The sequence below is a fragment of the Leucopleurus acutus genome, assembly GCF_964270905.1.
Source record: "Leucopleurus acutus genome assembly, chromosome: 14".
In the NCBI taxonomy this organism is placed as follows: Eukaryota; Metazoa; Chordata; class Mammalia; order Artiodactyla; family Delphinidae; genus Leucopleurus; species Leucopleurus acutus.
The window spans coordinates 473,554-487,790 of record NC_139156.1 but is presented as its reverse complement, the minus strand read 5'-3'; the positions used below and the strand labels follow the sequence as shown (position 1 = coordinate 487,790).

Genomic DNA, 14,237 nt, shown 5'->3' with positions numbered 1-14,237 from the left:
GATATCATGACACGCCCTCTGATTACAACAGGATGAAGTTAGAAATCAGTAAGAGGATAAAGTGAGAAAATTCACAAATAGTGAAAATAAAATATGCTCTTAAAAACAAATGGGTCAAGGAAGAATCACAAGAGAAATTCAAAAACATCTTGATACCAAGGGAAATGAAAACACTATAACCAAAACTGATGGGATGCAGTAAAAGCAGAGCTCAGAGAGAAACTCACAGCAGCAGATGCCCACGTTAAAAAAGAACAATCTAGGGCTTCCCTGGTGGCGCAGTGGTTGAGAGTCCGCCTGCCGATGCAGGGGACACGGGTTCGTGCCCCGGTCCGGGAAGATCCCACATGCCGCAGAGCGGCTGGGCCCGTGAGCCATGGCCGCTGAGCCTGCGCGTCCGGAGCCTGTGCTCCGCAACGAGAGAGGCCGCAGCAGTGGGAGGCCCGCGCACCGCAAAAAAAAAAGAACAATCTCAAGTCAACAACCTAACTTTACAACTTAAGAAACTAGAAAAACAGAAAACTAAACCCGAAGTCAGCAGAAAGAGGAAGATAATGAAGATTAGAGAAGAAATAAACAAAACACAGAACAGAGAAACAACAGAGAAAATGGATGAAACCAAGTTAGCTCTCTGAAAGATCAGCAAACTTGATAAGCTTTTAGTTATGTTTAACTAAAAAAAAGAGAGAAGACTCATATTACTAAAATCACAAATGGAAGTGGGGACATTACCGTCAACCTTACAGAAGTAAACAGGATTATGAGAACTAATTCCTACACAAATTCCTAAGCACACACAAACTACCAAAACTGACTCAAGAAGAAACAGAAAATTGGAACAGACCTGTAACCGGAGAGGAGATGGAAGAAACAACGAACCTTCACAACAAAGAAAGCTTCACTGGTGAATTCTACCAAACACTCCAGGAAGAGCTGATACCAACCCTCTCGAAACTCTTCCAGAAATCCGGAAGAGGGAACCCTTCCAGATCAGTGTACGAGGCCAGAGATGCTACAGAAGACTAAAGCCAACATCCCTGCCAGAAACGGATGCAGAGTCCCCCAGAGACCCCGACCCCCCAGTTCAGCAGCCCATGGAGAGGCTCACATACCACGACCCCGAGACGTGTCCCTAACAGAGCCAAGGAAAACCCTGTGAGCATTTCAACCGAGGCAGGAAAAGCACTCCTCAAGGGCTGGCTTCTGCTGTTTCTCTCTCCAAGGTACCTGGGGGGTGCCTGCTCACCTTGAGGTCGTCTTTGAAGGGGTCGGTGTTGGCGGTGCTCATGCGCAGGGCCAGTTCCAGCAGTGCCTCCAGACGGGTGGGCGTGATGTCGTCCACCGGCTTCTTCAGCTCCTCCTCCGTGAGGTCCATGAAGTGCACAAAAAAGTCGCCCTGGTCCATCAGGAAGTAGCGCTTGATGGACCTGCGGGCAGGAGAGGTGAGAGGCCGTGGACACGAGGATGGCCCAGACCCGCAGAGTGCTCCCTACGAGGGGTGATGGTGGGAGCTGGGCGGAGACTGGGAGGAGGTTCCCATGCCCACAGGTGCCCCGAGTCCACGGGTGCCCACGCCAAGAAATACATTTATGAGGGGAGCAGGGGTCAGCTCCAAATGTGCTGAAATGAACAGTGGGGTCACAGCACTGTGCAGGACATGCTGCCAGAAAGGCACTGGGGACCGCAGACAGGTCCCTGGGAGGGCAGGGGGCCAAGGAGGGGGCTGGCGGCCGCAAGGAGGGAGCTGTGCCACCGCAGACGAGGGGACGTGGGCACACACGGCCCTCTGTCGGCCCCTGGGGGCGGGCGCACCTCAGGCGGGCCACGAGCTCCTTCTCCTCCGTGAGGAAGTCCAGCAGCACCTTGCTGGCGTAGCTGAAGGCCTTCTCGATCTGCTCCACGTACGCGCGTTCCTTCAGCGTGTAGATGACCTCTTTGGCCACAGGGCAGGTGACGTCACGGCCACACTCTCTGACCACATTCAGATATTTTCCTGGAAAGGGATGGAAACAGTCAGATTACCATGCTTGCTGTATACGTGATAACTCACAGGCCTGAACCCCAGACATCGCAGCCCCAGTGCCGGCCAGAGGCAGGCAAGAGAACCAACCAGCTGAGCACAGTCCCTACCCCCTCGCCCAGAGCAGAGCAGCACAGCTGTCGCCACAAAGGGCTGCAACCTCCTGTGACTTCATACCTGCACTTGCCTCATCAAGGGCACAGGAATAACCTCAGAGAGCCTCACGGGAACCAGACGCTACACCACCTCCCATCCCCGATCTCAGAACCAAAGTGTGAGGCCCTGGCTGGAGCGTGTCTCCAGGTAACTCATCCCACATGTGTCTCTCAGTCACGTTCCTGACCGCAAGGAGATGACTAAAAACCCTGCCAGCCCAGCGGGGCACGTGTCCTTTACTGCTTTTCCCGTGCTAGCCTGTGATACTGAGAAATAAGACACATACCTCTGGTCTTTGTTCTTGGTTCCTGGCACTGAGCTCCTACAACCCTTGGGATTTTGTGGTTCACAAGCCCCTTTCACCCACACCTGAGTTTACACTCGCAAGGTGACTCCTGGCCATCCCTACAGAGCTTCAGGATGGGGGCTGGCAGCCGGAGGAACCAACCACGTGATGGGAGAGTGAAACCCTCAGCCCTGTCCCGACATCTGGGGGGGGGGAGGGGCTGGAGGCTGAGTTAATTCCCAACAGCCCGCGAGCCGATCAGCCGTGCCCTGTCCCAGAACCTGCAGGGAAACCCTGCGGGAAGGGGTTTGGAGAGCTTCTGGGCTGGTGAACGTGTCCACCTGCCAGGAGGGTGGTGCCCGACACACCCCAGCTCCACGGGGACAGACTCTCCCGTGCTCGGGACCCTTCCACACCTGCCCCATGGACCCCCTCATCGGGCTGCTCATCTGCATCCTTTACGACATCCTCTGTAACAGACCAGCGATCTAGTTAAGTCAAGCGTTTTCCTGAGTCTGGGAGCTGTCATGGCAAACATCGAACCTGAGGAGGGGGTGGTGGGAACCCGATTCATGGCCACAGTGCATGGAGTGCGGTGGCCTGGGGACCCGACACTTGTGACCGGCGCCTGGTGGGGGCAGTCTCGAGGGACGGAGCCCTGACCCTGTGGGGCCTGCACTGACCATGGCACATAGTGCCAGAACTGAGTTAAATGGGGGAACACCCAGCTGGTGTCCACGGGGAGCGGAGAACTGGCTGTTGTGCGGAAACCCGCACACCTGCAGTCAGAAGTGCTGGGAGCAGAAAACAGTCTTCCTTTCAGTGGCCACAGAGCTTTAAGAATCACAAAAGGACGGCAAGTCCAGCTCGGGTGGGGGACAGAGTGAGTCCACCGGGCGCCGCCGGCACTGCGGGCGCCTAACCTGGGCAGGTGGGGACATGAGACAGCCCGCCAGGCCCCGCCCCCACGGTCACCTGTGCTGAGCACCTTGCCCGCCATCTTCTGCAGGAAGGACGGGATCTGCCGCTGCACCACGGTGTAGCGCTGCTCCCAGTACCTGTCGTTGTAGTCCTCCTGGATCTTCTCCTTGCGCAGCTCTCGCTCCTCCACCATGAACTCGCTGAAAGGCATGGGCGCCGGTGACGGGCAGATCTTGCCACACAGGCCGCCGCAAACAACGGGAGTCCACGGGGGCCACGGACAGCCTCGCCGCCCTTCATTCTCAGCCGCGAGTGAAGATACACCCACCGACGCCCATGGGGCATTACCGGGCGCAGAGGGGACTGAGGTCTGCAGAGCTGGACAGGACGCTGACTCCACTTTACTCCACCCGCACCCCCCTACAGGAACCTCGCGTGTTCTTCCATCTCGAACACGGGCAACAAGACGACACTCCCATCGGGGCCCATGTTCCTATCACCAGCAGAGCCAGACACCCTGACGCCACCTACGCTTACCGTGGAAGGGCTTCCTTGCCAGGCCCTCATGCTAGATTTTGTCATCTGGGTCGTTAGTAAATTATGTCTAGACAACAGGTTCATTTTTTTAATGTTCCGACGTGTACAACAGATACACGTCAGCATAGAACTCTCCGTGAGCTGACGCGCTTCACGTTGTGCGCTGAGCGTGGCGCCAGCTGAGACGGGCCCGCAGGCCCCCACCTCACCCCGCTGCCTCCGCGGCCCCTACCTGTATGGGTCGTCGATGATGCCCCTGTAGATCCACTTCTCCAGGATCTCGAAGTAGGGCACGCTGGCGGCCGTGGTGAGGTACAGACACAGCTCCTGAGCCTGGCTGTCGCCCGTGTAGCTGAAGCTGCGGTCATGCAGGAGGCTCAGGGTCGACCCCCCGACACACTCGCCTTTGTCCACCGAGGTGGCTGCCAGGGGAGAGGACGGCGCTCAGTGCTGAGAGGGCCACTGGGCCACCACGGGCTAGAGCCCCTCCTCAGGGGACAGGCCTTCCTTTTGGGATAAACTCCAACTATAAAGCTGTGGTTTTTGGAAGTTCCCGGAGTCTTCCTCCCACAAACTAATAAAACACAAAGCTGTGCGGCTTTCACCTCACAAAGTAAGAATCGGAGGACGAGTGCCCTGGCCCAGGGTGTCCCTCCCGCCAGGCCCGCGCACCCAGGGAAGCCAGGATGTCCACGGTACGCATGGCCGGCTGGATGTGGAACCAGAGCTTCTGCAGGGACAGGAGGCCCTGCCTCTGCAGCTGCTCCAGCTGCGTGACCAGGATCAGGTACTCTTTTACCAGTGTTCTCATGGCGGCCGCCAAGGCGTGGTTCACCTGCCCGTACTCGAAGGAGGACTTTTCCTCGACGAACCTGCAAGGAAAGCAGCCCAGAGCACCGGGTGGGTGAGAGCTGTGTCTCAGAAGGGATGGTCGGAGCCTCTTCCCCAACCCCAGAGGGCACCGTGGGCAACGCCTCCCTCCCTCTTCCAGGCCCAGGAGTGAGGCTGCAACTGTCCCCGCAAGGGGCTGAGTGCGCTTTGCCGGGTGCCTACCTGGTCACGGTGGAGTAGCTGGAGGCTGCCGGGAGGACCCTGCTCACCAGCTCCCGGATGGACAGGTCCAGGCTGGGGTCCACGAGGAAGGTGCGGCTCTGCCTCCCTGTGAGGGGCTGGGCAGTGACGTACCTGCCGTCCACACCCACCAGCACATACAGCAGGTCCTCCACGACGGCTGCCTCCTGGGCGGCCAGGGGCAGTGTGCCTGTGGGCACAGACGCCAGCTGGCCTCGCCTCCCCCAGACCCCCCTCCGCCGCCCAGCGCTGGTGGACCTGAAAGCCAAGGCGATCCCTCGGCTTAGCTGATCCCGCCGGGGCACCACAGGCTGAGATTACACAGCCCGGAGCGGCCTATTGGAGCCTTAAAGCAAGTAAAACCCTCCACACGGACATAACCCACGTGCGCTCACAAGGATGAAGTCGGGAACGGCAGAGCTTCTGACACGCGTCGCGCTCGTGACACTCACTACAGCCGGGTGAGCCTGCGCCACTCAGGGAGAAAAAGGTCTCCTCTGAAGCTCTAAAACGCTGATGATTTCTCTCTCACAGTGCGAGATGGTTCCCTTTGACCCCGATGGACTCAGGACAGTCACAGGCCACGGACCAGGGCTGTCCCCCAAATGCCTCACAGCCCCAGCGGCTCCCCACTTCTTGGTTCTCAGCCCAGATGGCCCTCGGCACCCTCCCGACACTGCTAGGCCAGAGGCAGAACCGGGAGAGAGGCGTCCAAGAGATCGCTGGCGCCCTCTGGGCGCCTGTGTCAGCCCCAGGGCACCCAGAACCGGGGCCTGGCAGCTTGGGATGGGGCGCACCACACGCCCACGCTTACAGAAGCCCTGCTGGCCTTGCACATCCACGGGTGCACACCTGCCGGTGGAAGCAGGACGGGTCTGAGCCAGTGGCCCCCTGTCCAGGCACACGGATCACTCTGGACTCAGAGCCGCCCCTGAACTTCAGGTGGTTTTCCTCCACGGCTCTGGCAGGTCCGACTACGACCTCAGGACCCCTGAGGGAGGCAGGTCCGGCTGCCTGACCCCCAAGTGCAGGTTTGCTGATCTCTGCACTGCTTACCGCCAACCTTGGCATCTCCCTGGCCAAGGCCCGGCTGAGGCTCTCGGGCTGCAGGCCCCGGGGCAGACGCCACCCAGGCCCCAACCCCTTTCCCCGACAGCGGGTAGAGCAGAGTGTTGCAGGCTGCGTTATTGTGAGCCGGACCAAGAGACTATGTACAGGACCTTCGGGAGGCACGGCCAGCTTGAGGCCTAGCTCTGAGGGACACAGTGCAGGGGCTGGGATGGGAGGCTGCACAAGCCGCCAGGGTCTCCGCAACTCACTGGGTGCAGGGCACAGGCCGGACACGCAAAGCCGGCTCTGGGACGACGGAGACGAGCACTGGGGCCGGGCAGGGCAAGGCTCAGGTCTGTACCCTCGTGTAGGGCCACTGGCCACCAAGGTCAAGTTAAAGAAAACCAAAAATCCAATTCTCAGCCACGCCAGCCATCCAATGCCCACCAGCTGCATGTGGCCGGTACATGCACTGGACGAGACAGAAAGTTCTGTGGGACGTGCTGAGACCCCAGCTGTTGGGAATGGACAAATGCCCTCGGGCTGAAAGGGCAGGTGGAGGTGGGGCTGGGGCCAGGCTGGCGCAGCGGGAGGGACGCAAACACCACACAGCGAGCAAGAGACGCTGGGGAAGGTCAGAGCCCGTTGTAGACACGCTCAGAACACAGATTCTCCCGGACTTCAGGAGAGCGGCGCCAGGGACAGAGCTGGGGTCACACTGGGGACGCTGGATTCCTTCAAACTGATGTGGTCACCCGGGAAGGGGACATTTGGCGAGAGCCAGGAGCACGGCCTAAGGATGCGAGACAAAGTGGGGGGAGGGGTCCCTGGGGGCCGGGGGTCTGTGGCTCAGGACAGCACCTGTGCTGCCCAAACGTCCAGAAAAGAGACTGCGTCCGCAAGACCTGAGCCCGAGGCTCGGGGCCCCATCAGAGGCTGCTGCACGGGAGCTGCACGCGCGGTTAGAAGACGCCCACGCTCGTGACCTTGGGGACGAGGCCCTGGGTCAGGGCAGGACCCGTGAGGGCGGGAGGCGCCACGCCGTGTGGCCGTGGATGGGCTGGCCCAGGCGGGCACATGGAGCTGCAGGCCGGCGCGAGGAGGGTCAGCCCGGCTGTGGGTGGGTGGCGGGCAAGTGGGTTGGGGGGGACCTGCCTCAACAGGGACTCAGACAGCAAGACGACTAGGGACGGCTGGTGGGGGGGACACCGCGCGGGTGGTGGGGGTGTCCCACAGGGCCGCTGCACATCACCTGAGGAGGCAGGTCCCTCCTGGGTGAGGCTCTGCCAGGGGGAGGCCAAGGCACGTGAGCATAGACGGGGCCAGGGGGCCGTGGAGGCTGCATCAGGGCCTGAGGCACTGGGCCAGGGGGTGACAGAGGGCAGTAGGGTGACAAGAGGCCTGTGGGATGGGCGTCAATCCCGCCTCCGGAGCCCACGGGGTGCGGCTGCAGAAGGGACATGGGTCAGGCTGCCCATCCGTACAGAGTTCTCCCCAGGAATGGTGTCACTCAAGGCAGCCTCGGAGCCACCCCCATGCGAGGCCCGCCCGACGTGGCTGCTGTGTGCGAGCAGCCACACAGGACACCTACACGGGAAACCTTGCACATCCAAACCGTAAGTGCGTCCTGCCCTGGAGAGCCAGCGCCTGGCCGCCTCCGCTCTGGCCGAGCCTCTCCCGAAGGCGCCTCATGCGGGCCTGGAGCCTCCGTGGCTTCTAACTGGTCCAAGCCTGCACGCGCAACACGGAGACGCCACGACCGCGGGGAACAGACTCCGAAGTCCTCCAGATTCTGCCGCATGTGCAGTGGAGCCCAAGGTGTCTCATCTGCCTGCCCAGCCAGACACTGGGAATGCCAGGCCCCAGGCCTGCAGCACCGGGGCCCCCGCCTGCCCTGCTTCTCGCCCTTGGACGTGGCCCCGGGGCCCAAGCTCCTCTGATGGCCACAGAGCGGGCGTGGCCACACTCCCCTCCCCAGGCGGGCTCTGCGGGTGCCTCTCTGTGAGCACCGAGTGTTCCCTGCTGCCCCTGCTTCCCGTGTGCCCCGGGAGCCAGAAGGCAAGACGGTGGTCAAACCCACGTCCCCAGATGCCCCACAGTCCATCTGAATGCGACACACATAGGCCGGTGTGGCCAAGGCCGTGTCACCCGTGTAGCAGAATCTACAGCGGCATGACTCACTGTTGGGAAGGCCGACCCGGTGATCCTGCCGTCCCAGGGCTGCCCGAGCCCCGGGACGCAGGCGCTCCTGAAAGCCGGGCAAGAGCCAGCCCAGACATTGGCACACCACCACCCACTGCTGACCGGGGATGGGAACATGAAGGATGGTGTCCGGCGGGCACTGCTCCTTGCCGCGTGGCCAAGGGCAGCAGAGGGCCCGGGTGATGGCACAACACCGGCCCGCCGTCTCCACAGGGCTCAGCCCCCCCTGCCGCGGCGAGGCCCCTGCGGTCAGAAGTCGGTGCGTCACCTACCGATGGGCACAGCCGCGTCCATGCTCGCGCCTGAGCCCGTCAGGAAGTCCCCGAGCAGCATGGGCCTCTCGTACACCCACGCTGGGAAGACAGGGAGGCGCTGGCCCAAGTTTTTTTTGTTCTGCTTGTCTCGAAGCATCTTTCTCGTGAGTTCCAGAGACTGGTGGGGAGGTTTTTAGAAACAAAAAAGAAAGATACGCCTTCAGTACAAACACTTAAAACCGACACATCTGCAGTACGAAAAAGCAGATCCCTGAGCACACGTGTGAACGGAAACACACGTGTCTGAGCCCATCGCAGTGCAAGGGGCCGGGGACAAGGCAGACGGGGCCCAGCCCCTCATCAGGGTCTGGACTGCACGGGGCCCACAGGTAAAGCTGGCGCTTTCGCACGGAGCAGGCCCACTCTCGGGACCTCCGGGCACAGCTCACCGCTTTTCCCGGTGGCACGAGGTCTAGGCCCAAGCTGCCAGGTGAAAGGAAGGCCCAGTGAGAGTTGGCCGGATAAGGGGCGCCCCTACCCGAGCCCCTCGGGGCTGAGGGACAGAGGGAGATGGCCACTCTGGCTCGGGCAGGGAGCCGTGGTCCCCACGGGTGCCCAGCTTTCAGAGCACTGGCAGGGGGCGAGGGGGCGTCGAGGAGGGGGCAGTGGTGGGAGGACCACATGAGGTGGGGACACAGGACATGCCCAACCCACACCGGCCTGCAGCTCAGACCTCAGGAGGCAGCTCTGAGTGGCTCGAGAGCCAGAGGCAAGACTGTGGGAACAGAGAAGGACAGCAGGAGACCAGGGCTGGACACAAAGTCAAAGGCAAGAAGAGCGGCAGGTGAGGGAGATAAAGTATCGCCTCAAACCAATTGCCCAGCGTCGATGAGGGGAGCCGGGACTTGCACTGGCCAAGCCTACAGAATGGGCGGGCAGCAGGAGCTGACCCCAGGTGAGTCAGAACCCCCCGCCCGGCACCTGGAGCTCGTGTCCCAGAGCCAGGCCCCTGCCGGGCCAGAATCCACACCCAGACGCCTCTGCCACACGGTACCTGCTGCCACGTGGGGCCCGTGGCCACGCTGCCCAGCTGCTTCCTCAGCTCCTCCAGCTCCTGCACGGAGATCCTGGAGGCTGCGGCGGGGGCGCCGGCCACGAGCTCCGCTCTGTCCTTGGCGTTCTGCTGTAAATACTGCAGGGTCTGGAAGCACACGGCCCTGGCGTCACGCGGGCCTCACGCTCGGGCCCTCCGCCGGGCACTGCCGCCCCGCCCCACTGACCCCAGCTGCAGCCTCCACGCGGAAGCCGAGAGCAGGGGCCCCGCTCGTCCTGGAGCGGCAGCCTGCTCTCCCGACGCTGCCTGCCACGAGGCGCCATGCCCCCAGATCACGGCAGGTCGGGATCCCAGACCCTGTTCCCAGTGGCTCAGCCTTTTCTCCGTGAGACCGGCCTCCCTTGCTGCTCGAGACCACGCCCCTTTATCTGTCCCGGCGCGGTGGCTACCACGCGCCCGGCCACATGCTTCCCCGCTGAACGGACCCTGGGCCTCGTGATGCGAAAGGAAGCGCCAACCAGCCCTGGATGCCCTGGGCCGGGGCTCCTCAGATGGCACGCACTTCCCTCAGTATCACAGGTAACACAGGCTCAGTTTAGCACAGACAAGAGCACGGCCTGGACAACGAAGGTCAAAGGCCCTCTGCCCCAGAGGCCGCTGCTAGCGCTGTGCTCATCTCCACCATGTTGCTTCCGTTCGGGGGCGCGCACCTCAGTGCTACAGGTGTGAGGCCGGGGCGGTTAACGGGGGGCTGCCAGGCGGGACAGCCGTCCATCATCCCCGCAGACGCAGAGAGGCTCTCCTCCTCACACAGCCACCCCCGAGCCCAGCACCCACCTCCCTGTCCTCTGTGAGCTTCGACAGCAGGTACACCAGGGGGTCAAGGTTCCTCGTGTTCTTAGATTTCAGCTCATCATATTTCTTCAGAAAGTCCTCAGGAGTACGAGAAAATTCTGCTATTTTAACCTCAAAAGCACAGACAGAATGATTTAGAGACGATAACTAGGAACTTTAAAAAGCCTTGCAAAAACTAAACCCAAAAGAAGAGTGAAGTTAGGCAGATGGAATAGTCACGTGTCTCTAAACTAAAACGAAGAAAACTCATCAGGATTCTTTGTTAAACTCACCCATATTCTCTTCTGTGGTTTCTTCCACGTTATACTTCCTAAGCCTTAGGTCAGACCATAACCACCTATGTTTTTCCTAATAGTGTATATGCATTCTTTCCATGCACTTAACTCTTTTCCCTCTGGAATCATTATTACACACACGTTCCGGGGCTACGTTTTCTCACTGATTAAAATGCTCCCCTTAAAATAAATTGGACATAACTACGTATCCTAAACTCTCTATTCTGCTCAGTAAGTTTTCTGAATTATCCTTGTGCCATCATTAAGCTGTTAAAATAAATGAAGCCTCATAATGTGTTTTTAAAATAGACTTCTAAATTGTCTTTTACTGAAAACCTATAACTTTGAATTTTACATTATTTGAATTTTAAAAAATCCAATTTGAAGGGATTTCACTGTGGCTAACGCCAGGAGCTTCCTTTTTCACCCATAGGAGAATCTGTGTCACGATGTGAACAGAAATCAGGACCATCTGGGCCTCCCTCCTTATGGGGCACAGGGAGGGCGTGGCTGGGAGTCTGGGTTCCCAGGTCAGGCTGCCAGTCCAACACTCTCCCCGAGCCTTCATTTACTCATCTGTGCAACGGGTGATGGGGAGAAACCAACGGAAGCAGAGCGGAGCAGAGAACGTGGCCCATGAAAAGCATCTGACAGCACTGTCTGCCAGCGCACCGGCACCGCTGTGGCTGCTCGTCAGAAGGTGAACTTTGCGCCCAGTGCAGCACCGGGGACAGGCACTCACTTTGGCGCTGTGTGCAGACACAGTGGTTGTGACATACGGGGTCCTATTCTTCTGCAGCAGGTCGATGTAGACCTCGGCCCCGTCCCCTCCGTGCACTCGCAGCAGGCTGAGCAGCTCATTGACGTCGTGGTGAATTCGAAATTCACTCATGATTCTGGCTCTGTGTTCTCCTAAAGGTAAGAGGAGAGCCCTTATAAACCAAGAGGCTATAAATTAGAAAGTGTTAAAGCAACTGAATTGGCCAGTGTCAGGTCTCTGAGAAGCCAAATCGTCACAGAGCCCATCCTGGCCTGAAGGTTCCCCACGAAGACACCACCGCAGCCTGCTCCGACCAGCATGTGGGGCCCCTTCCTGGGGAGACTCGCCCTCCTCGCCCGCTGCTGGGGTCTGTCATTCTCACTGGGCGCTGTCTCAGTGGGCAGCTCCCACGGGAATCAGTGCTGAGCCCCAGCAGCTCCAGCCAGGTTCCAGGCTTACTCCTCAGCTCGGGGGGGCTGGCACGTGCACACAGAGTGGACGTGGCCCTAAGGCCCGGGCCCCCATTCCTCCTGGGTGACCCCAACCACACGTGGCCCTGGGCCAGCAGGGAGCTGCTCCCCTCAGGTGGCAGACAGCACTTTCTAGTCCCAGCTGTGCAGATACAGTGATCCCAGCCCTCCAGGGACCCTGATCTATACAGGGAGCTCTGCACAGGCCTAAGCCACCGCCCCTCGCGGCTCCCCCTGTGAGGCCCACACCTACAGCTCCAGCTGCCTCCAGCTGTGTGTTCTCTGTGCACTCTGGTAACCAGGATGCTGCCTTTTCTCGCCCAGGCTGGGCTTTGCTAAGACTGCTACACATCTCCTATGTACTTGAGCTGGGTGGGCTTCCCCTTCAGCTCAATCTGCCCTGTCCATCAGATGTTCTAGGGTCTCCCCACTGGATCTCATTTATGGTCAAAACCATAAATGAGATCCCATCAAGAAGACAGTGGTAGCCTGCAAGGGGACCTCTATGCAGATGTCCCCAAAGGGACAGTAGTGGCCTGCAGGGGGACTTCTGTTCTCCCACTGATGACTGGTCCAATTAGCCATTATTATTAAGAGTAAGACAGACAAACACGGGCAATTAGTCATAGATTCAACAAATAAACACGAGCAAACTTTACACGCTTCACATAAACGTTTCAACGCGGCTACGCAGGGTTCATAATTTGGGATCATGAACAACAAAAGACTTGGAAATTACAGGCAAAGTCATTTCTGTATGTGATTTTTCTGAGGAAAGGGTCTTTCAACAGATTCTCAAAGGCTGTGACCCTAAAAAGGTTAGAACGGCTGTGTCAACAGCTCCAGTGAAGACAAGCCATGAGTTAACAGCAGGTGGGGAAGGCTCGACACACACGCCCACAACGTGGATATTAATTTGTACCTCTACATCCAGAGACTCTAATCCTGAGTGATGGAAAACAAGTTCCCCACATACAAATATCACAGTCAGCTACGTAAACGTCAAATAGCGGCCAGAGGCAGGGTGTCTCCAAACACGAAAGCAGAACAGTTAGGTGTGAGCTGGTGTGGAACTCGCCAGCATGCACACATTTTACACCAGGAGGCGCTCACGGTGACCACAGTCATGGGCACAGGGCCTGGGCTGCGGGATCCCAGGCAGCCTGAGCCCTGACTTGGTGCTTCCAGGCTGTAGGGCCCTGGACAAGGAGCCTGTCCTCTGTAAGCTTTCTCTGAAAAGGGGCGAGTACTAGACCCTGCCCACGAAGCTGCTGTGGAGATTAAATATAGCACCTGAGGGCCTGCACTGTTGTTATCAGAAAAGCAGAAACAAACTTTGCTATTGCTACACGTGGCCAACCACCTGGAAACACCCGCTGTTACCCGAGAAATGGAAAACTGGAACTGAACCACTGCCAGCATCCTCAACTATCACCTTCTAATTAGTCACGGAGCGGCTGAATGAGGCACTGCGAACTACAAACAGAAAAGACAGCACGGAGCTCTCCCACTGATGGCCTCTTCCATTCCAAGGGCAACTGCTTTTACCCACATTCTACGAGGTTTCCAAGGACCGCGGGGTGTTCTCTAACAGCTGGACTGAGGACCACTTTGGCCACCTAGGCGGCATGGACACTGCATTTGCCATCTCTCCACCAGTCACAAGTGGGTGGACAGGGCTCTTCAGAAAAAAGATCATTTAAGTAAATGCTTATTTAGAAACTATCTTCGTGAACCTTGACATCTGTGGTAGAAACAAGCGCAGACATTCCACATCACAAGTATTAATACTACAAGGAGCCTGCTGTTCCACGCGGATGTGGGGAACCATTCCTGCAAGATCTGTGGCTCTCACCTGCAGGTGATCTTTTTAATGCTCCCTTGGGCTTCACCCTACTGGTCGCCACCAACGGGCCCACAGACCCCGGTGATTGAGGGTGAGCTGCCGTGGGGCCGCGGGACCGGCACAACAAATCGCGAATTTCCCAAAGACCACTCGGGCTCCAGTCTGCGAACTGGTCTGGAGACAAGGATGGTCCAGAGGCCGCGGTAGCCCTTCAGGTGGGAGACAAGGCGGGGGGGTGTGGGAGGGGGGCCGAGGGTGATCGCAACGAGGACGGGAGGGAGGAGGGAGGGAGGGAGCCTCTACAGCCAGGAGCCTGTGCTGCTCGGGGCCGGGAGAGGGACCCGAACCATCGGCTGGACGCGCGAGGCCAGCTCCGCATAGAAGCCGCCCCGGGACTCACCGCAGGGGCGCGCCCGGCCCGAGCCCGCCAAGCCCGTCAAGCCCGCAGGGCAGCCCCGCCGGCGGCGGAAGTGGCGCTCT

At 59.2% G+C, this 14,237-nt stretch overlaps 2 protein-coding genes across 2 annotated transcripts in view; one reads left to right on the top strand and one right to left on the bottom strand.

The window, feature by feature from the left end:
* The window catches only part of LOC309971447 (zinc finger protein 511-like), a gene marked incomplete at its 3' end in the record, with an annotated part of 989 nt that extends 924 nt beyond the window's left edge, over positions 1-65 (top strand). Inside the window, exon 3 of the mRNA XM_082854432.1 lies at positions 32-65. Within this exon, the coding sequence (XP_082710558.1) occupies positions 32-65 (34 nt within the window). The remainder of the gene's footprint in view (positions 1-31) is intronic.
* Positions 66-1,084: 1,019 nt separating this feature from the next.
* LOC309971446 (gamma-tubulin complex component 2-like) lies at positions 1,085-14,236 on the bottom strand (the record flags this gene model as incomplete). The annotated part of the gene is made up of 12 exons (XM_082854431.1): positions 14,158-14,236; positions 11,424-11,593; positions 10,389-10,517; positions 9,552-9,698; positions 8,516-8,675; positions 4,974-5,181; positions 4,593-4,792; positions 4,153-4,342; positions 3,438-3,583; positions 1,813-1,993; positions 1,247-1,427; positions 1,085-1,132 (listed from the first exon to the last, which is right to left on the bottom strand). Exons 2-12 carry the CDS (start codon positions 11,571-11,573, stop codon positions 1,085-1,087), a joined length of 1,740 nt encoding a protein of 579 aa, XP_082710557.1. The 5' UTR covers positions 11,574-11,593; positions 14,158-14,236.
* Between the last annotated feature and the right edge of the window lies 1 nt (position 14,237).